At 43.8% G+C, this 23,922-nt stretch overlaps 2 protein-coding genes across 2 annotated transcripts; one reads left to right on the plus strand and one right to left on the minus strand.

The window, feature by feature from the left end:
• The first annotated feature begins 395 nt into the window (after window positions 1-395).
• Window positions 396-2,213, plus strand: bcdin3d (BCDIN3 domain containing). Its single transcript, XM_080001664.1, has 2 exons — window positions 396-775; window positions 1,278-2,213. Exons 1-2 carry the CDS (start codon window positions 581-583, stop codon window positions 1,836-1,838), a joined length of 756 nt encoding a protein of 251 aa, XP_079857790.1. The 5' UTR covers window positions 396-580; the 3' UTR covers window positions 1,839-2,213.
• A 4,154-nt stretch (window positions 2,214-6,367) lies between these two features.
• ppp4r1l (protein phosphatase 4, regulatory subunit 1-like) lies at window positions 6,368-23,416 on the minus strand. Its single transcript, XM_080001259.1, has 19 exons — window positions 23,375-23,416; window positions 22,075-22,204; window positions 21,239-21,345; window positions 20,937-21,079; window positions 20,602-20,748; window positions 20,394-20,501; window positions 19,766-19,831; window positions 19,376-19,534; window positions 18,701-18,825; window positions 16,586-17,118; window positions 13,563-13,900; window positions 13,370-13,456; window positions 11,422-11,607; window positions 10,510-10,671; window positions 10,202-10,302; window positions 9,477-9,597; window positions 9,097-9,231; window positions 7,935-8,076; window positions 6,368-7,656 (listed from the first exon to the last, which is right to left on the minus strand). Exons 1-19 carry the CDS (start codon window positions 23,382-23,384, stop codon window positions 7,511-7,513), a joined length of 2,946 nt encoding a protein of 981 aa, XP_079857385.1. The 5' UTR covers window positions 23,385-23,416; the 3' UTR covers window positions 6,368-7,510.
• Between the last annotated feature and the right edge of the window lie 506 nt (window positions 23,417-23,922).

Below are 23,922 nucleotides of genomic sequence, written 5' to 3' on the forward strand. Positions count from 1 at the left end.
GGATTCCCTGCAGTTCCTCCAAGGGGCCACTGGGGGGGGGGGGGGCAGCGGACACCCACTAGCGCTACATTATTGTAAGTGCGTTGTGCGGCGGAAGGTCAAGTCGAAAAGGAAAGAAAAAAAAAAACACATTTGAAATCCGACTGATTCTATTTTACACACAGCAGCAACAACGTTCCGACGTTAGGGTAGAAACCCGACACACGGCACAATGCACTGTCAACTCACGCACCTTAAACGAGCCCAGTCTCGCTTCGCTGCTTAGCAGGCAACACACGGGACTCGGGTAAAGTCACCGTGCGGGGAAAATCAGCCAAACAACGGCAGCCCCCCCCCCCCACTCCCCAGGAACCCGCCTCTAGAATCGAACGGGGACTTCCCGTCTCGTACCTTCACAGCGGTTGATTTAAAAACGAATCCAGAAGCTTCGCCCTCAACGTCAGCAGCAGTCAGGCTCTCGCAGCGTCGCTGGACGGGGTGCGGAAGAGCGCACGCGGGGACAATTTGGCCGCGTACGCGTGATATCGGCGGCTTGTTTCCACCCGGACTTGTTTTGGAGGCGCACACCAACGCCAACGCAATGGCGGACGCCTGCGAGCCGCGGGGCGCGGGGAGGGAGCCGGGCGCCGCGCCGTACGGCAACTTCGTCAACTATTACACGTTCAACCCACCGCGGAACCGGTTGAGTCTCATCCCCAGCACCCTCCTCCGAGATCTGGGCTGCGGGGACGGTCAACAAACCACGCTGATCCTGGACGTGGGATGCAACTCGGGGGTACGTGGAGGTGGAGATGAGACGCTGTTCCGGGTGTAATAACTCCGTTTATACATGGAGTATAAACGGTGTATGACTCTGGAAGTAAAACATATCTACCTATCTACTGACATTTACACATTGTGTGAAAAGTTCCGCTTATTTTGGGCAAAACGTATATCATTCCACTTTAAATGCACTTATCTGTATATACATAGGCATATTCCTTCTATCTATTCCATTTTATTTCAATTCATTTTTATTGTATTTTATTCTATATATTTTTATCTTATTCTATAAGTATTCCACTTACTGTATTACGTTTTAGGAGTCAGTTAGTCGGTCTATTAGAAAGGAATTTTCTACTTTTTATTTTATTTTCTATTTTTTCCTAGGACATATTGTGTGCTATCACCGGGTGCGTTGCATTACATTTCACTGCATATATGTATGGAAGTATGTATATGTATGTGACAAATAAAAAATCTTGAATCTTGAATCTCATTCCCCGTTCGACTGACAGGACCTGAGCGTGGCGCTGTACAGGCACCTTGTCATAGAGCCGACGCCCGAGGACAGCGCACCAAACGCCGCGGCCACTCACCTCCTGGGCTTCGACTTGGACGCGGACCTCGTCCGCCGCGCCGAACGTAGCAACCCATTCCCCGCCAACATCTCCTTCGTTCCTCTCGACATCACCCGCGGCGCGGGGGCGGCCGAGCTGCGGGGTTACCTCCGAGGGCACGGCCGCGCCCGGTTCGATCTGTGCCTGTGCCTCGCCGTCACCATGTGGGTTCACCTGAACCACGGCGACGCGGCCCTGTTGGAGCTCCTCTCTCGCCTCGCTTCCATGAGCCGGCACCTCCTGCTCGAGGCCCAGCCCTGGAAGTGCTACCGCGCCGCCGCCCGCCGGCTGCGGAAGCTCGGCCGCCCCGGCCTCGAGCGCTTCAAGACGCTGGAGATCCGCGGGGACGTGGCGGAGCACGCCAGGGAGCACCTGGAGAGGCGGTGCGGCATGGAGCTGGTGCGGAGCTTCGGCAGCACCGCCTGGGACCGCGAGCTGCTGCTCTTCAAAAGGACGTGAGACGTACAGTGTCCGATGAGTCGCGCGGGTGGTTGCGCCAGAGACAGGAGCGTCCGATTGATATGAGGGTCAAAAACGGGATTCCTGTTATGGGGCGGGTTTAGCCTCCGTTTGCCGGGCCTCCCCCCCTCTGTGAAACAGGTGTGGGAGGTAAACACCGCACGATTTCAGGGGAATAAAACGGTCGTGGGTTGTGTTTAGTAAACCAATGAGAATCATCAACAGGCCTTATTGGGCCCTCACAGTATGGAGCAGCAGCGGTGGGGTTGGGGCGGAACATTCTGCACCTGGCGGATTGGGTTGGATGAATCCCATTAAAAAGTTTTTAAGGTTGTTCGTCAATTATGTGATGCAGGCTTTTACAAATAAAAAGAAACAAACACACGTGATCGGTGTCTGAGGGGTAAAGCATGATTATACTGCCATAACTTGCCACCAAACATGTTAGAAAATACTTTTTAGATAGAAACGTTCTAATATGCTTTGTGTCAATTGTTTTAAGGATACTCAAAAAAAAAATTACACACACACACACATATATATACACACACAGGTCATCCACGACACCTACCTAAAATTGTGTAGCTCCCCCTTGTGCCACCAAAACAGTGACCCGTTAAGGCATGAACTCCACAAGACCTCGGAAGGTGTCCTGTGGTATCTGGCACCAAGACGTTAGCAGCAGATCCTTTAAGTCCTGTAAATTGAGAGGTGGGGCCCCCATGGATCGAGCTTGTTGTTCCAGCACATCCCACAGATGCTCGATATCAGGTAATACCGTGGCCATGAAGGGGTGCACTTGGTCTGCAACAATGTTTAGGTAGGTGGTACGAGTCAAAGTAAGATCCACATGAATATTAATATTTACATGAATGCCAGGACCCAAGGTTTCCCAGCAGAACATTGTCCAGAGCATCACACTGCCTCCCCCTGCTTGCCTTCTTCCCATAGTGCATCCTGGTGCCATCTCTTCTCCAGGTAAACGGCGCGCACACACCCTGCCATCCACATGATCTAGAAGGAAACGTGATTCATCAGACCAGGCCACCTTCTTCCATTGCTCCATGGTTGAGTTCTGACGCTCACGTGCCCATTGTAGGTGCTTTCCGTAGTGAACAGGGGTCATCATGGACACTCAGACCGGTCTGCGGCTACGCAGCCACATACACAACAAGCTGTGATGCACTGTGTGTTCTGACTCCTTTCTATCATAGAAACAGTACAATTCTACAGCAGCTCTTCTGTGGGATTGGACCAGACGGGCTGGACTTCACTCCCCACGCGCATCAATGAGCCTTGGGCGCCCATGAGCCTTGGGCGCCCATGACCTTGTCACCGGTTCACTGCTTGTCCTTCCTTGGACCACTTTTGGTAGGTACTAACCACTGCATACTGGGAACACCACACCAGACCTACCATTTTGCAGATGCTCTGACCCAGTCATCTAGCCATCACAATTTTGTCCTTGTCAAAGTGGCTCAGATCCTTACGCTTGTCAATTTTTCCTGTTTCCAACACATCAACTTCAAGAACTGACTGTTCACTTGCTGCCTAATATATCCCACCCCATGACAGGTGTTATTGGAATGAGATGATCAATGTTATTCACTTCAACTGTCAGTGGTTTTAATGTTGTGGCTGATCAGTGTACACACTGTGTGTGTGTGTGTGTGTGTGTGTGTGTGTGTGTGTGTGTGTGTGTGTGTGTGTGTTTTTTTTTGTTCCTTTACTATGAATATTTAGGAGTGGCCCAATATAATATTCATGCAATATGTACTTGAGCGCGGGGCCTCAATAATCACAGAGTGCAGTATTCACTCAGACAATAGGAGTGAGGCATTCACTGCATGATGATGTCACAATGGGGGTGTGGCCTTCCGTTCCATTATAAGGAAACTGCATGGTATAAATAACTTAAAAAAAAATGTTTTTAAATAAAGCAAATTTCATGTATTATTATTGGGCAGCCAACATAAGAGCACTGCTATACTGGGTGAGAAATTATGTCACCGATCCCGACTGGACAATGCTGGAGGGGGCATCCGTTGGGTCCCCTTCTCTTGCAGCCTAATTGTGTTCTAAACAACCATTCACACAGACGATTCCTAACTTGGTTATCAAACACTCAATCAAAATATGGAATCAGTAAAGAGGGTCATTCTCCCTGAAGGATCTGTCGCAAGCTGCGGCAATTGCAAAAAAACATGTCTATCACATCGGGGATGGAAGAGGCCTTTGCTACCTGGTCGAGAAGGGGTGTGACCTCACTGTCCAATTTATACATTGACGGCAATTTTGCCTCCTTTGAGCAGCCGGTGCAGAAATGCGACGTTCCCAGATCACACTTTTATAGGTACTCGCGGCTCCAGATCCTTGTAGCCTCGAACTCCCGTTTGCTTTCCATCATGCCCCCCCACCTCTCTGCTACAACTTAATTTTTCAACTGTAAATCGGTCACAAAACGGGCTATAAACAAGCGATGAACTACTCAAGACATACAATTCGGCACCCTCCTTAAAAAATAAATCAGACTTAGGTGAACCAATCTCAGATGAAACTTGGCACAAAATAAAACAGGGAATGTTCTCCTCTTCCATATGTCTCCGGCACGCAGTTATCCAATTCAAAATTGTACACCGCATGCGCTGGTCCAAAGTCAAGACTTTCTAAGATCAGTGCCGACATGGACCCCACGTGTGATCGTTGCAGGCCACTCCAGCCACTCTGCTGCACATGTTCTGGACGTGCCCAAAACTTCACATGTTCTGGCAAACAATCTTCTCTGGGATATTGAGATATTGAACTCTTTGGTGTGGCACCGGTGGTAAGTAAGCATAATGGCCTTTTGTACTCTCCTGGCCAGGAGACTGATATTGTTTAAATGGAAAGATCCTACTCCACCGACATTTAGCCTTTGGGGTCAGGGAAGTCATGTCTCATCTTAAATTGGAGAAGATGAGATACACTGTCCCGAGGGTCTACTCTGAAGTTGTATACAATTTGGCAGCCTTTCTTAACCTTTGTTGAGAAATATGGAAGCTAACAGCACAAGAATGTAACCATTTTTTTTTCTGTCATTTCACTCCATTTAGTGTTATTTATTTCCTTCTTTGATGTCTGGCCATGGATGATGTTCATATGTTTATGTCTGGTATCTGGAGGGTGGGGGTTGGGGGATTTGTTTAAGTTTATTTTCCTGTTGGGCGTGTTTGGACCTGTAATAGAATGTGAAAAACAAAAAAAAATACTTTAATAAAACAAAAATAATACTAATGAAGCAATGTAGCTACTAAAACCTGTGGAGAGTGGAAGGACACTGTTGCCGCTGGAATTGAGCAGACAATGGACGCTTCATCCCCACCATGATTTGGAAACAGATGCAGTAAACCTTCATCCACTTTCAGATCGGTGTAGTTTTTCCAGCCCCCAGCGGCTATTTCATCCTTGTGAATATTCTGAATGCAAGACCACATTATTTAATTTTCATCATTTTAATTACAGAATGCTAAAAATAACATTACATAAAATGTCTTTAAAAGAAACCATTGAATATTACAAAGGTTGTAGATTTTGCAAAGTTAGGATATAAAATCTTTGAACAGTGGTGCATAATTGAAAAGAAAAATAATTTTCATAAAATGCATATATTAACAGTTCTACCACATAAAAAATGAGATGGGCACAAATTGCTTGACAGATGAGATGAGTAGACACCGCATTACCGCAGTGAGCTCTCCTTTTCCAAGTAATAAAGACTTGATGCACAGCACACACCACAATCAGCTGCAGTTGTCAAGTTTTGTCGATGGTCAAATGGTTCCCATTTATACACTTGGCGTGTGTGTGTGTGTGTGTGGGGGGGGGGGGGGGGGGGGGTGTTCAAAAAGACTAGAGACTCAGAAAGTGACTTGGTGACTGCTCCCAACATATTCACACACGTCGTATTTAAAAAGAAAGCAAAACAAAAAAAACCACACACACAAAACTGGCCGTAGTTTGATAAACACCATTTCCACAGGTTTAAGCTGTACAAAATAGTTGCAATTTCTTGAGAAACCTCATACTTGATTCACTTCACCCACACGGGGAAAATACACACCGCCCTCGTCGAGTCCCTTCAACTCTATACAGCGCCAAACAGCCATTCAAACTACCTACTGTACAACTGGTCGTCAGCTCCACTGAAACACTACCATGGTCACATAAACGATCAACTTAAAGGAATCTGGGAGGAGTATACACAAGATGGTAGAAACCAGAGGTCTAAACAGAGAAACATACATATTCCAAAAGGTGTGGGTGTGCCTGCCTCCGTTCTCTCGTGTCTGAGGTTACCCAGCACCTTGTGTTGCTAAGAAGTCCTCCCTGGGACGTTTTTCGGAACCAACCGCAGAGCAACTCCCGGTCACATTCTCAGTCTGATAACCTGATAAACCTTAAGACACACCCTCCGAGAAAAACAACACACTGGCCAGAGTCGTGTCCAAACAAGAGAGGTATTTTAGTGGTCTCCTGCCATTTTGGATTAAGTGTTGTCACATTTCTGGCGCGCGCACACACACACACACACACACACACACACACACACACACACACACACACACACACACACACACACACACACACACACACACACACACACACACACACACACACACACACACGGGAGCAATCAACAGTTCATCAAGATGTTCATTCAGAAATGATAAGATATGCTTTTCACCGAGTGGCAGAATCACTCGCCCCTCTCCGTAGTAGTAGTATTAGTAGTGGTGTCCGTGGCCCATGAATACACGATAAGGAGAAACGGGAGGAGAAATAAAGAGAGACTGAGAGACAATAAACCCAGAGGACGTCTCGGAGAGAGCTGGCGTTAAGGAGGCGGTGAGGCAACAAAACAAACGCGGCAGAGCTACGTGGTGGTTTGGCTGGTCTACCGTTCACCTGGGATCCGGCGCCGCCTCGGCGGCAGCGGCTGCTGTCGTGTTTAAACTAATGCTGTATTCGGTTCAGATCAGTCCCCCTGAGTTAGTGCACACGTCGGTCCGGCAGGCGGCGGCGGCGGCGGCGGCGGCGGCGTCTGCTTGTTCGTTAAGAAAAATATCCACGGAGAGGAAAAAAAAACAAACAAAAAAAAAACAAAACAAAACCAATGAAATACAAATTTATATCACAAGCTTATAATTAGCTTTGGAGAGCAAGCGTGTTGCTCAGGTTTTACAAGTCTGTGATTAGAGAAACTCGGTCTTAGTCTGAGGAAGCTACTAGAATGGAGGAGGGTCCAAGTGAAGATACGCTTGCTACCGCTGCACAATCCAACCTTTGAGTCCTGCTCACTTTTTATTTCCCCCCCATGTCGGTGGAAATTTTCCGAGAAGAAGCAAAAATGTTTCTTTTTTGTTGATGGGTTCGTGTCGTGCGGGAGGACGATGTGCATTTTGCAGCTCACAACGCAAAAAAAGGTTCTTTTTTTTTGACGTGAGCGCATGTTTAACAGTTGGTGTGCGTGTGCGTGCGCGTGTGTGTGTGTGTCTGTGCGCGTGCGTGTGTGTGTGTGTGTGTGTGTGTGTTCTGGGGAGGTGGGGGGTGCTGGTGATGGCAGTAGGCTGACTCTGCCTCAGTCAGACGGTCAGACAGGCGGGTGAGCGGTCGGGTGACACAGAGGTCAGAGGTCAGATCAGCGGAGCCGTGTCCATCAGGGCCTTGTTGGGGTCCAGGCTGGCGAAGAAGCGCACGTCGCGATCTTTGTCCGACTGCAGCGCCATGACCGTCTCCTCCAGCTCGTCAGAGTAGGCGCAGCCCGGCTCCTTGAAGAACGCTGGAGGCGGACAAAATATGCTTGATGTATAGAATCCACGAGTGGTGGCAAAGAAAAACAAAATAAGAAAAGCTGGAAGTATGTTTAAGTCAGAGGAAGAAGCTGGTCAACCCAGGAATGTCAGTGTATCACCGGCGGCTGGTCAACAGGGTTACATAACCAACCCAAATCCACACTACAGTAATCACCTGTAGTGTGATTACTGTACACACCACACATGTACACATCACTGAACGATCTTAGGTAGGATCAAAATGAACTTAAAAGCAGATGTTTACCTTTCTCCATGACGCTCTGCCGCAGCGCCTTGGCAACGAGCACTCGGACGTTGGCCACGGGATCCGAAGAGAGGCTGAGCAAGCTGGGCAGGAGGTGCTGGGCAAACTGGTCCATGGGCATGCGGTCTTCCTCCACTATTGCCTAAACACAATATAAGCAACATATGAGATACAGCACATCCCATAAGCTCCTGGTTTATAACAGCGGTGACACTTTTTGAAAATGCTAAAGAAAAATACAATTTAATGAGTTAATCTTTTTTATTTTATCATCTCTTTTTTGCCAATGACTTGGAGGACAGCTCACAGGTTGCAAATTGCTGATAAACAGATAAAATAAAGATCAGAGGATTTTTTTTAAATAGAAGTGAAGGTTAACCTTAAGACAACTGTAAATTCTACTTAAACCTGATATGTAGGAATTAAATTTCGCAATCACTTTACAATTTTTCACGGTCGCAAACTGTGCTGTGGTTCGAGCAGCCACACCGGTCTTGGTTCTAGGTGATTGGGCCCAGGATCAGGGCGGCTGTACGCCTGTCGCTTGTTAGAGTAATCAATGAGCAACAGGTAAAACCCCTACCCCCCCACACACAGGAGAGGAGCCCTTGTCATGACACGTTGTACATCTGCTCCGGGCTTGTTCCACCTAGCCCCCTCTCTACAATAAACTGGTATTCTTCTACTTCCATCTGTGTCTCTGTGCCGGAGGACCCTGAAAACGCCACTCGTGTGGCAGGGCCACAAACTGCCACTTAATCGTGTACAGTATATTGCAAAAAAAAAATAAAAAATCTTCACACTCTTCCCCCTGCTTGTGACTGGACAACAATGGATGCAAATTCTCCACCTTAAAACCTTAATTTGAGTGGTCACTATTTTCACTTCCACGCTCCATTATTGATGCTAGCTCATAGTTACTGTAGTCGAGAGCTGGTAATCATTAATTGCCCCCCTATTTTCCATGCAAAAAATGATCGAGGAAACCAGGAAGTGAAATTGGCTGAAGGTCAGCATAAATCTTTTAAACTTCTAAAATATGTAATATTCATATATAATATAAGACCTTAAAACAATACAGATTTGTGCTACATTTTGCAATCAATTAATCTATTATCCTGTTGTTTATTCAACTAGAACCCCGTGGGAGCAGCCCGCTGACCTGGCAGATGAAGGCGAAGGCTTGCCGGCCCACCCACTTGTTACAGTGACAGAACCTGACGATGAGCTCGTTGATGAAGTTCAGGCCCAGGTCGTTGGCTCCGCTGGCATACAGCTTCTGCAGGATCTCCACCACCTGAGTGACACAGTGGAGGTTCGTCAGAGACTGAACTGGGTTTGTTGGTTTGCTGTGGGGCGCATCACGAAAACAAAAACACCAAATCGAGAAACAATTGAGGGGATCCTAATTGTAAGAAGGGGGACAAAAAAAAGTGATCGATTTTGATATGTGCTTTAAAAAAAATTAAACAAATAAAATGTTGAGACTACGAGCAGCTATGGAAGCCGACACCTCTTTCAGGCGCGCGGCTACAGATTTACCAGTTTGTAGGAGATCCACCGGACTTCTGACACTTTGTCTGAGCAGAGTGTGAGAGCGATCTGTCTGAGGTAGTCGTATACATCGTAGTGGCTGTACAACTCGATGATCAGGATCAGCTGCCTGCAGAGGAGAGATTCAGTCGGATTGAGATGTGGTTTATTTCACAAAATGAACAGTGCAGTTACCCTTAACGCTTTTTGTGCACTGTTAAAAACCAGTCAACTTTGTTGTGGGGAGGTTTCTGGTAACATTTACCTTGGTTTTACAACTATACGCTGTGGTGACCTGCTCGACATCTGTGATATAAGGTTGTGACGGCCATGCGCCACAGATGGAAACAATATTTCAAATTAAAAGGACGCCATCAGAAATATTTAGAAGAAGTGAGTATATACACCCCACCGCCCACTGGGAATGGACCCCAGTTCTGGATCGAGACCGTATCGTTGAGAACCACTGATATTCAATGTAAGCAGAGCATAAAAATAGCATCTGTCATCGTTTTTTTTAGTTTGTATAGTTTTATGAAATAATTTACATTTAATATTAAAAAGTAATAGAGGCCGTGTGGAAAACCACCACATCCACCAAGAGTGCGTTGTCCTCGAGCCAAACACTCAACACCCGCTCGCACCTACGAGAGCCAGTCTGGAAAGCAGCGGCAGCTAATTGCCAAAAATGCAAATGCAATGCAAAATGTATCACAAAAGGAAGTGGGGCTTACTCTGCAAGCTCGTATCTGAACCTCCAGTTGCGACTGTTGTCAGTTACCATGAACTCCTGCAGCTGGTACAGATACTCCCTCCGTTTCTCAGCGTGGAGCAGCTGGAGGGGAAAACAAGCCTCGTTATCACAATCTGCAATTTCTGCCTCGGATGCTAATGAGGTCCTATTGAATTATTCAAAATGAGACTTGAGCAAAATCACGGTGTTTCTAAATACTGGCATTAAATTATTTAAAATGCAAATCGTCTTCATAACGTAATCTGGAATACAGCTACACAAATTCTAGCGCGACGCCTCGAGCCTAACCTTGAGGAAGTCGTACAGGTGCTTGAGGACGCCGATGCGGACCTCGTCCAGGTCTTTGAGAAAGCCATTAAAGATGGGCACTAGGTCGGCGGCCGTCAGTTGGTCTCCCAGGATCACTGCCAGCTCGTGGATGGAAAAGGCCAGGGTGCGACGCACCTTCCACTGTAGAGTGACACACAGAGGAGAGAGAGAAATATAACAAACCAGGAAAAACCACAAACATAGAAATATTCAAATGGTGGCGCAAGAAAAAATATTCTAAATGGGGATGACTTTAATATAATTGTCTTGTTTATTTAATATTAGATGAATCCTCTAATAACTAATTATAAATATGACACTGTAGACAACAATTGCTGCTAAAGGTGATATATACGCTGAATTCTATATTGTGAGCCAACATAACATCACAATATCGTAATTGCATGCCGACTGTGTTTTAAGCGAATATTAAAGTTTGTGTAAAGCTAAAATAAACATGTGTTCTGAGTTTGTCACACCACAGAAAAAGGTGTTATTAACCGCCTGGCCAAATCACATATAAGGCATAATAATCAAGTATATAAAATTAGGTTTCAAAATCGTGAGAAAATAAGCAGTATTCTCTGCTCTGAAACGCTGCGGGTGTGTCCGCTGAAGGCGCTGAAACCACGCCCAATTGCAGGAGAGGTATAGCCCTTTCAAGTGCAGGCCAGGCATGAGGATGAAGCGACTGAGGGGTTATCAGCAATACATGTGAAAAATACACATAATACAAAACATGTATAATGTGTTGAGAAACAAATCACTGAATTTACTTTATACAGACTTTAACAATCAAAATACTGAATTAGTGTGCATTAATTTGAGCAAATGCCCAATCAGTCAAACATTACATGAAATGAAATTTATGAGCCTACAACCGTGACCCACCTGCACGTCCGTCGCCAGGGTCTCGTACGTGTCCTTGAGGCAGTGCCAGTTCTGCCGTCCCAGCGTGAGGGCCACACCGGGCAGGCTGAAGGCACAGTGTTTGGCGATCTCCGTGTCCACCGTCTGCGCCCGGGCCGGGTCCGTCATGGACAGGTACTGGTCCAGCAGCTGCTGGGGGATGACGTTCTGGACGCAGAACAGAGGAAAGAAGATCGTTATTAAAGTCAGAGAGAAGGCAGCAATGGTGTAACGGTGAAAGACGGAGCAGTCAAAATTTTAAAAAGGTTGTTCGATATCATAGAGACTACTACTACTATAGAGCTACTAGGGCTGGCAAACGATGGTTCGATATTCAAAAGCTATTTGAATGAAATTTAAAAAAAAATTACGTTACAATCTGAAAATCGATACCCAAGAAAAATGCAGTGTTTCAGCAGAAATGTATTATGTTTTTTATAAAAAAAAGTCTGCACATATGTCCACTTACATCCTCTTTTTGCGTGTCAAAACCGCGGCCAAAGCAGGCACGAATACCCACTTTCATAGTGAGGATTACCAGCTGCCCACCAAACGGCAATTCCAGATAAATTTACCCATTTTATCTGCTAAGATATGCGCCCAATTAACATCTAGCAGGGTTCTTACAAAGACGTAATGTAAGAACAAAAGACGTAGTGACCACCTGAGAAAATGTCCCAGAACACGGTTGTAAGAATACTCAATATTAACTCTGTTTACTTCTTTATATACCATTCCATACAAATAGAGGGCACGGGAGTGATTCAGTGGCATCTATTTCCAGAGCGAGGTGCCGGAAACAGAAAAAAAACAGAGCAAAACAACAATGGTGGTGGCGAAAGAAGCAGGAATGCGACACCGAGAGGAGTTGGCGGTGGCTTTGGTGTATTTAAAAAGGAAAAAAATAAAACATGAAAAGGGGGTTGACCCGGAAAAGGAGTTTGAAGTCCGTCTCCTGCCATGACACGACGGCATTTGGACGAATCGCTGACAAGGGGAGCTGTTCTCTTGTTCTGGACTTTTTTTACCAAGTCTTCTTGGTAAAAAAAAAAGTTCTACTTCAGTATGCCTCCGCCTTATGGTTCCCGTTTTTGAGAAGGTTTCAGTCTAAAACGGTCCCTGATAATCATTGTTTAGTTATCATCATTGACTGTCTTTGATCCTATGTTCAAGGGCTTCCGGAGAAACAAAACCTTTCAGTTGCGCCGCTCGTCACTTCAGCTTTGCACACCATGAGCGAGGGGGAAGGGACAGTCCATTAAGCATATGGGGGATTTATTTTGTGTGTTGTAACAACGGTGTTGTCATGAGTTTATTAATCCGTGTGAAAAAATCCTCACAGTGGCATCCCGAGTGTGTGTCCGATTATCATTAATTATTTCTAGACTTGAGTACTTTTGATATCTACAGTTAGGGGTGCAGGAGCAAAATTCGAATAGAATTTGAAAAAAAACAAAACAACAACCAAAAAAACACTATTCAAATGCTGAAATTGCCATTAGATTGTGAATGTTTTAAACATAAATAATTGAATATAAATGTTTTGGCTAACGTTAGCAAATCAATTCACATGTTATGAACAATAAATATAAGTTCATCCAGTTAGTTGTACAGTGAACACACAGAGAGAAATATTACCGGAAACCCGGGAATTTCTTTCAGAGGCCATCTGCGATGTGCTCTGCAGCAGCAGGAAACGGAGTAAATGAACTACACCTAAAGCTTTTATTTGCTTTATTGGGAGAAAAGATTGCTCTGATCAGAGCTGTGGAACTGTGCGTAACTAATGCTTTACTATTGGTTGAGTTTGACCTCTACGCAAAAATTTCCGACAAAATTGCTGCAATCGGCACATTTGTGTCCGGTAGCAAGGTCACCTTGAAGTGAATTGCATTTAATGTGTAAGTTGCTTCAGACAAAAACGACTGACCTGGATCTTAGGCCTCTCCTCGGGCCCCGGGCTGGGAGCAGAGTCCTCCTTCTCCTCGTCCTCCACACTTTCTATCCGTTCAGATTCCTGGAGAACCAACAAACACGTGCATGAAATTTATGCAAACCACCAAAGTTGCATACAACCCCTTTAACTTTAAATACCCCATCCCTAATTCTTCATAAAGACTTACTACACTGCTGTGGTCCGAGTCGTCCCGCACCAGAACGGGGGAGTCTGGAGGCGATTCCTCCTCACAGTCCTGGGGCTCCGTCTGGGTCTCCATCTCGCCCTGCTCCTGGATGGGGCAGGACTCCGAGGACGGAGATAGTTCCACCTCTCCCGCCTCCTCTTCGGAGGGACCGGATACACTCTCAGTCTGGACTTCTGCCGGTTTGCTTTCTAGCTCGAGGTCATCATCGTCAGGGCTGTTCCCGCGTGGACTCGTCAGTTCGGGTTCTGCTGGGCTGGTGTCTGTGGGACTGTCTAGCTGGGCCGCCTTGAGCGCTGCTGACAAAACCTGGACTTGAGCTGCAAAAAAGTTAGAACAATGAAATTAAAAAAAACAGACAGAGCTCAATCTGCAACAATTGTGAGTGAACGTGTTTAACAGGATGGCAATTATACACACAAGTATATTGCTTGGAAGGAGAAGTATCTCTCTTTCATTTTGCAAATAGGGGTGTAAATATACACTCAGATCACGGTTCAGAACCGTACACACTCCGATATTTTTAACAAAGTTTAAAAGGAAACAAAATATGACTGCAGAAAATTCCTTCAGGATTAAAAGTGTGAATTAATTCGAACATGAATATATTTTCAAATTAATATGAAAATAAATGTTTTTCACAGTTTAAGTTTTTTTCCTCTTTTAAGAGTGGATTCACTTTTGAAATAAATTAACTTTTAAAAGTTGATGCTTGTAATGAATGCTTCATAAATTAGTAAGTATAAGTTATAAGACGAGTTGGATCAATTTCCGGTTTCACTGCAAGCCTTAACCAGTTTGATTTTATGCAAACCGCCTGTTCCCAGCATTTGTCATTATGAGATGTTGTGGCAAATTAAAAAGTAGCCTAAAATCGCTAAATCCAACTTGTATTACATTATTAATAGGCGATACGACAACATAGTCTAATTTTATTTATTATTTGGATGTTTAGAAGAACAAAAGTTAAGTTGAATAGTTGTTGTGAGAAATAAAATCACAATGTCACTCAGCTGTCCAGCTGATTGTGGCGCTGCTATAATCTCTTCTTATTATTTAGTGTAGAGGTGCATTACAACGACCAGCTCAGGAGTGGCTGGTGAGTCCAGTGCGACACCTAGTGGTAAAATTCGGTAAACTTAGCCTAGAATACTCAAACTCCAGTGGTTTGAGTATTCTATTCTAAGTTTCTATCGATATCTATGGTGTCAATGCAATCAAGCAAAGTTGATTGGTGATTCTGACCTCTGGTGTTATGAGGTTGTGTAAAGTATGTAAATTTCAAATTGGATTTCATTCAGTATATCGCAATCCATTTTTCAGCTCAACAATACATATTGTCACATTTTTGTACTGGTAAGTTTCGTGGCAATATGCTGTTACACCTAGAGTCCTTCATTTTCAGTATCGGCCGATAGAGTACCTATCTGCTGCTTTTAATGGACAATACAGACCTTTATGAGAAGATAACAAACACAATGAAACTATGAAAGTATTAAACAAAGTATTAAACAGATCTATGGATGACGCCATCGCCCTGGCAGGGCACACCACCCTGTCCCAGCTGGACAAGAGCAACACATATGTGAGGATGCTGTTTGTAGATTACAGCTCAGCATTCAACACAATTGTGCCCGCTAAGCTTGTTCCCAAGCTCAAGATCCTGGGTCTTAACACCTCCCTCTGTAACTGGATCCTGGACTTCCTGATGGGCAGACCCCAGGTAGTGAGACTGGGAAATCTCTCCTCCTCTTCACTGACCCTGAGCACCAGAGCCCCGCAGGGCTGCGTACTCAGTCCCCTCCTGTACTGTTCACACTTAACTGTGTGGCCACGCGCAGCACCAACACCATCCTGAAGTTTGCGGACAACACCACCATCCTAGGTCTCATCTCCAACAACGATGAGTCCTCCTACAGAGAGGAGGTCAGCGTCTTGGCAACATGGTGCCAGGATAACAACCTCTCTCTCAACGTCTGCAAGACTAAAGAGATGATCGGGGACTACGGGAAACAACGGGGGGGGGGGGCACGCCCCCCTCCACATCGACGGAGCTGAAGTGGAGAGAGTCGCTTGCTTCAAATTCCTCAGTGTGTCCATCAGTGATGACCTCTCCTGGTCCAGGCAATCGGACACAGGAATGAAAACTGCCCAAAAGCGCCTATTCTTGGGGAGACTCAAGAAGTTTGGCATGTCAGGACTCTCACTAGCTTCTACTGATGCACCATTGAGAGCATTCTCACTGGCTGCATCAGCGCCTGGTAAGGCAGCTGCTCCGCTGCTGATCGCAAGGGGCTCCAAAGGGTGGTGAAGACAGCGGAGCGCATCATTGGCTGCCACCTCCCCTCCGTGCAAGGCATCTGCCGCACATGATGCCTTAGGAAAGCCCGGAAAATCATAAAGGACTACAGCCACCCAGGCTATGGACTGTTCATGCTGCTGCCGTCTGGTAAACGTTACCGGAGCATCCGGGCATGGACTACCAGACTCACAAACACTTTTTACCCTCAGGCCATCAGGCTTCTCAACCTGCAACATCTGTAGTCACCTATGTAAATTAAATGTACAGCACCACAACTACATGTACATATCCACCGCACTCCTTCACTTTATAATTATATCCATATCTTGTGCAATAGACTGACCTATTTCTGTTGGAACTGCTACAATGTTCCAATTATTTTAGTTTCCGTTTTAGGATTATTTTTCTTATTTTCATTTTATGTACATACACTGTGACCTCTTGCCTGTATTTGTAGCATCGACTCTTACCTTTTTATTTATTTTATTTATATTTTTTAATATTCGACTCTTATTTTAATATATATATATATATTCATTCCTCCTTATAGTTGCCTTGTTATTTTATCTTTTTATGCCCACTACGCAGTTGTTGCCTGTCATGCTCCAAGAATTTCATTGTACTGAATGACCTTGTGTTGTACTGTACACTTGACAAATAAAACACTTTGAACTTTGATCACCCCAGAGCTCGTTCTACTCACCCTGGACGTCTGGGTCATCCATATGGGGCTGTAAGCAGTCCAAGACTTTCTGGATCTGGTCGCTGGTGGCCTTAGCAGGGATGGACTTTGAAGCGGGGTATTCCTCTTCTACCTTCTCTCCCTCCTCCACTTCCTCTTTCCTTTCTACTGTTTCCTCTGTGGTCGGGCTGCCGAGCATCTCCAGTTCCCCGCTGATATCGGGTAACGGAGGCCTCCAGTAGCGAAAAGAGTTGAAGTTCTCATCCGCCTGTTCCGGTTCTGTTTTGCTGTTATCGTTGTCGGTGGTGGTGGTGGTGGTTTTGTTGTTGTTGTTGTTGTTGTAGGGGGTGGTGCGAGCATAGACATCCTGCGTTTCTGTGGGAGCATACGCCGAGTCATCGCCGAGTGTGTGCATGTCCTCACTGTCTCCCAGCAACGCCCGCTCCGGGGAAGGCGTGGCACGGCCATCCTGGTTGGCAGGCGTGTGGGTGACGGTCCTTTCTGTGCGGCAGCTAAGCATGTCGGAGCAGTTCAGAGCATTTATGGAGGAATCACTGCAATGAGATCCAAAGCAAAAACGTTTCATCAGTAAGACCAAAATCAACTGCAGGGCTGGGCGATATGAAACACATCATTACCACAATAATCAGGAGTATTTATGAAACAACATTAAAAGGCCACCTCCAGCAATTTTGAGCAATTCAGAGCTTCTTTCTTAGCACTCCCTGATACATATTTTCGACAACAAAAAAGTGAGCTATGATTATCCAAGCACTGGCGGGCCCAGTCACCGCAAAATAAGTTAACTAGTAGTGTTGGTGAGAATCCGCTTTAGGTGTTTTCACACAGCAGGAACCTTTTCATAGTTCAAAGCACTTTTTGGAGGAACCTTCCCTTATTTTGTGTCCGCACCACGGTTTCCATTAGAAAAAATTGGTGCCAGTCAATGTGTCCTGGGAGATTTCAATGTCCCAGACAAATGGGAGAGATTCCAGTCAAATATTATCTGTATTATTGAGGTTAAAAACAATTGATAAGCTGGCTATATAATGAAGGAAATCATGAAGGCAAGTAGATTAATAATATTTTATTATTGAATATTCAAAATAAAGTAAGTCCCGCCAGTTAACCCTATTTTAAAAATTAATGAATATTAAAAATATTGATGCTTAATAATAAATACTTGAAATCAAATAATTTCCATTTGTGAAGTACTAAGTGCAGTTGCTTTAATTTCACTTTCATTTTACTTTAATCTCACTTATATACAATTTAGATGAAACCAAAAACAAAATACATATGGCAAGTAGATCTAAATAAATAATAATGTTTGTGGTGTTGTCCGTCCTTGTCGGGCATCCTGTCGATATATTTTACACAATGACTATTTACCCTCTGCTTTGGGTCTGAACTTGAATATCCCAAAAAAATTCTGTGTGTGTGTGTTTACAAGCGCAACTTGACCATGAGGAGGGAGGGGACGGGGCTTATTTCTATATCAATAAACATGATTGGTTAGAGGTAAAAGGTCAGCTTTGGATCGATTGATGTGAAATAAGGGAACATTACGGAGTAAATACAACACGGAACTCACGCTGATACCCAATTGGCTTACGTGACTTCAGAGTTCCAGTGCAGTGCGAATACAACCAGAAAAAAAGCCCTTGACCTAGTTCTCGGGGATCCTCCCCAGTTCCTAGTTCCCCTCAGGGAGTCCCCAGAACTGTTCATGTGAAAACGCCTTTTGTTTATCACTGGTTACCATGATTTTGCAGGCAACATTCATTTATGATCCACACACAATTTCTATTAGGAAGGGGACAGCAGGATCAAGATAACAATGATTTATTTCCAAGTCTTAATCAATTAGTGGCAGCATGTAAAAGGGCATTAATGTTTTATGAACCAAGTATGCGTCACTGCGTTGTAAAACAACTTCTTGGATAAGGAGGATTTAGAACTCAAGCTATCTACATACAAGGAACAGGGCACTGATTGAGCATGAATAAATGATTAAAGTATATACAACTTAGCGCTTGACCTGACTTAGACGTAATGCATCACATCCGACCTAAATTGTCGAGGGCAACAAAAAAAAATGAAAAAGGAAAAAATAAAATAAAAAAGACTTCCCACCTGTCTGAGGTACGCCTGGGGACCTCCAGAAGGGTGCCGTCCTCTCTGAAGTGGAGACCTGTACTAGAGGGGTTGGCAAAGGTGGAAATGAAACGGCCCAGCGACTGGAAGGCAGCCTGGCGCACCTGAACAGAACAGGAAGTAGAGGTGACTCATTTCTTGCTCATTATTACTACAGTAACACAGTGAACACAAAAGTGACAAGAGTTCTGAGAACTTAAATGTCCACCTTTGCTGCACAAACAGTTTTGACTTCTGTCAAATATGCACGTTTTACCAGTTGTACTTGTATACACATAAAGTGCCAGAAGTAATCAAATAATAATTAAAAAAAGAAAACAACTAGAATACCTTTAAAATAGGAGAAAAAAATGATTGCTTCTGTGACCTAAAATATAATCTGTTCTTGTCATTATCAGTGAAACGGCACCCATTGGACGGTTTAGATTTCTTTCACATCCACAGCCTTTCAGCAGGTTCAATAAAGAAAAAAGGAAAGAAAGAAAAAACTCCCATAACACCACCTTGCAAAATTATCGCACTTTCTTTATTCTGTGTTAATGTTTCAGTTCCCAAGGGGCCGTTGCCAGGACATATATGAGAATAGGTTCCCTGACACAAGCTGTTGATATGAAATATGAATAGCATTTTAACCGGCATGATCATGCATCTTACCCAACGAGACTGGTCACTTATGAGATTGATGAAGAGGGGAGACAGTTTTGTCCGTCGCACTTCTGGAGAGGTGGAGTTGGAGACTATCATGAAACACTCGGCACAGGCTTTCCTGATTCCCCACAGGCTGTCTGAGCACAGGTCGAAGAACTTGGGCATCTGTGTGAAAACCAAAACGGTTTAAGGTTGTCGTCATTTGACCTTTGTGTCAGGATAATAGCCAAAGAGTTCTATTAAAACGGTGACTATAAATACTGAAAATAAAGATATATAATTTGCTGTGAATTAGTGGTTACAGGACTCAACAATCACATGAATGAGCTAAATTTCACATGAAGAACATTTCAGCATCTGCAATCTTTGGATTAGTGGGGTCACCAAGTCTCTTACCAGTAGTTTCTCTGTTGCCTCCTGGCCCACAATAGAACAAAATTCTCCAAAATTGGCTGCACAGACCTGATGGCAAGACAATAAGGCCAAATTACTATGACAACTAGTGCTCTTCTCAAATATCTCATCACAAAAAAGAAAACATACAGTTATAGACTACACAGCGAGTAAATTGTATCATGAAAGTCCAGGGTTAAGAGGTACATTAAAAGGGCACACAACGGTCAAAAGAAACAAAACATTTTGTCATTAGCAAAAGCTTGAGAAAAGCCTTGAGAGGTTTTGCCATATTTGCTACTCCTAAACACTCTTCCCAACTGGCACCATTTAGACCAGGGAATTAACATTCCACACAGGGTGGAATAGGCTGGCTCTGTGCACAATAGAATTAACTTTGACTCCAATAATATTGCATTACTGATAAGTGCGATTCACTCCAATGGAATATTTATAATTCAATACAACTCAAATGCATTTATATGTACTTCTCAAGCAAATTACATTTCATCTAGTGCACAGTTCTTGTATCACAGAAAATGATGGCGTCGTAGCTACACTGAGCTCTTAAAGATTTCACACAGGAGAGGAGGAGAAGGAGAGACGTTGAGATGGGTCGGCAGGCACTTACCTTTCGAACTTGGAAAAGCCGGGCATCACTGCACAGCTCGCAGAAGCGCAGCAGCAGTAGATACTCCACTGTGTCTTTGCTCAGCATGGTGACCAGTTTGCACATGATCTGTTGGGGTCATTGTGCATTAAGATTAGAACTGGAAAAAGAAAAATTGAATATTGTATTTGTACTCCGCAATAAAAAAAAACCATGGAGGGTTCCTCACAGCCACAGCCTCTATTTTGTAGTCGTCGTCACTGCTGGGTTCTGTGAGGTCCAGCAGAACTGGGCAGACTTTGGTCTCCATGTCGGCTTTAGAGATGAGGCCCTGCTCTAGCAAAACAAGCAGGGCTGCCTGGCTTGTCTTCCGCACCTATACAAAAATAAATAAGTAAATAAAAAGATAAAATGTTTTAAATCCCCGGTGAAAAATTCTGGAACAATGAAATCTGGAACGTAAAAAATGAATATATATATGTCATGTATTATATCATGATCAAAGGTAGGTACGTAGAAGCAATACAATATGCGTTCTCTGTCATAAACAACACAGAATCATACCTGATTATTTGGATCAGTGAGATACCGCACCACAATAGGAACCAAGTATCTCGAGAAAGCTGCTGGGAAGTTGGACTGGCTCTCATGTAAGAACATGGCGATGTTGGGGACCTGTTCCATAAGTTCTGCACGCACTGTGGGCTCTGGACGACACATTAAATGTTAGCAGAATTACAACAAATAAATATCAGTCATTTTTAAGACTACTAGCCCAAGTCCAACAGAGTCATATTTAAATCCTGTGTACATTTCATGGTTGATGAAATTACATGCAGACAAAAAAAAAAAAAAAAAAAAACTACCTCCATCCTCTGACATTCTGGCAACTGTCTCCATGACACTGATAAAGTCATTTTCATTGTCACTGAACTCTCGAAGCACATCAAGCAGCCCACGTGCCACGATCTGCCTAGAAAGCAACAGACCACCTGCGTTAGTCGCCCGCCAATACCTAAAAGTGCACACAACATGACAGAGCAGTGCCAGAGCTGACAAGTACATTACAGTAATGTACTTGGAAATGCCAGGAGGGCTTAAACCCTGCGAGCTGAGCATGGAAAGCGCAAAACAAAACTTAAAAACGGGTTTAAGTGGGGGCAACGGAGCCATTATTTGCAGAGGCATTAAGTTCAAGAGCTAAAAAGCAAACCCTGAGGTATTTTAAAACCACTGAGGCTTGATGACAGGTTTTCACTTCCCATTTGAAGACCAAATGAACTTAATCATAAAAAAGCATGTTTCAAAACAAAAAGTATCCTTGGGGGGGGGGGGGGACGACACACACGATTCATAACTTTAAATTCACAACTGGCAAGGTCATAAACAGTGTCAGATGATTTTTAAAAACCATCAGCTCATGGCTCTACATCAAAACCTATGGCATACCTGAATCAACGTATATACCCAGGTATGAGTGTATTCAATAGAAAGGAATGCAGACAGCCTTATAGATGGTTGTAAAAAATTAAATAAAAGAAAAATCTTTGCGTCAGAGTGGCTGAACATGCCATGTAACAGATGACATAAGATGCCTTTCTGTTGTGACAGCAGTGCGCTGGCATCAATTTGTGATATTTTAGATTCTGTCTACTTTACATACGTGTGAAAGAGAAATCCCATGAATAGGGCTTCCACTTACCTGTTGAACACGTTCTCGCTGAAGGCATATTTCTCTAACCTCCCTAAAGGAGTGAGGTTGTCCTGTCCCGCATCGAGGAAGGCTGTGATGCGTATTCCATCGCACTCTGAGCCGTAGTCATCAAATCCAACTGCGGACGAGGATGATCATCACAATTTGTAAACCATACAGATGCAATTGTATGCCTGAATATGACAGCACACAACAATCCAAACCCATTACAAGCAAAAAATTAAAAATAAATAGTCCTGCCATAGTAGCCTTGGCAGTCAGTGTACACCCAAGTCTGCCAAAGGCCAAAATGTATCATTCATATATGTGTGAAAAAATGAAATGACCGGGCTTAACTAACAGTTTTAATATGAATAAGCAGTGCTTGAATTTCATTTCATCACTATGGCCAACGCAGACAAAGATAGGATGGTCCATATAACTGCCAATAATAGCACAGAACCCTGAAGGGATCATTTAACATCATGATGACAGTTTGAATTTCACAAGGGCAGAAAAAAAGTGACTTGTAAAGATCATGTTCCAAAGGCTCTGTGCGTTACTGTGGGGAAGACAACAACATGCTTGCTAAAATTCAACCAGAAAACATGAACATGAGCTGATTAAAAGGATGTGTTGTCTATTTTTTCAACCCAGGCCTTATTAAACTGTTGGTTGCTGTCATTTAGAACTGTTCATAGCACAACCTTGCTGAATACTTTACTACTAAGAAACTCACCGTTGTGAATAATGTAATCCAGTGGGAAAATGCTAAAAATTTTGAAGATCCTTTTTGGAAACGTACATTATAGTCACGTGTTTATATAGTAATTATTTTTTAAACATATGTTGAATAACAGTTTGCAATTACTTTAGTAGATGAAAAGTGTAGTTTCACTGCCGTCAAGTTGCCTTCACTCTTCTAAATAATAAATGAAAGCAGCACAACTTCAATAGTCAATAACAAACCCTGAAAAACTTCATGAAAGGATAGTTTGCAACATTGTTTTTTGGTTTAACATCTAAACACTGTCTGACAATATTGTGAGCTTCTTGTTTTCTAAAAGGAGAGTTATAGTTTTGTATTTTTAAAGCTTAAACGTTTGCCTCATTGGACTGAATTTAAGCACAGTGAGAAGTTGCAGCAGAGTGGCAAGTATCTCAAAAGTAAAGCATTGAGCGAGGTCACGCTATGAACCGTTGTAAATTATGGGAAACAATATTTTATCAAGGCCTTGGTTGAAAAATTACAAACCCATCGTTTAACATACATTAGAGCCCCAACAAACGGGACATGAAGAATACTCACAGTCATCCATATCGTCATGACCATCTTCAAAATATAAAGACAGACCTGAAACAGTAAGGCAATAAGAGGGGAAAGACACAGTGGCAAGTGTGTAATCAACATACCACTACTCATATGCATACCATCGCTGTAAACACCATAATACTTTAACATAATAAGGGACACCAGCTAGCTGGCTAACACTATAGCAATGATTAAGTACCACTCCACTAGGAGGAAAGAGTTCTGTTGAGCAAGTGAACCAGAGGTTTAGAGAGCCTAGAGCAGAGACATTTTGAGTCACAGGACAAGCACACCCAAAAAGCATGGACAAAATGAATAAACAAACTCCCTATTTTTCAAGACACTGAGTAGGAGTTGACAGATTGACAAGGACTTGAAACTGTAATTTTCAGAGAGAAGTTGGCATCTATGAATCTTCTAGACATGTATAATGTCTGGGTTTGTGACTATTTGTTTGTGACTATTTGACACAACCAAACTAGGATATGAACGATCACATTCTGAGAACTACTCATCAACATCTTTTTTGCATCTTGAGGAATCTG

Source organism: Zeus faber (genome assembly GCF_960531495.2).
Source record: "Zeus faber genome assembly, chromosome: 5".
NCBI lineage: Eukaryota > Metazoa > Chordata > Actinopteri > Zeiformes > Zeidae > Zeus > Zeus faber.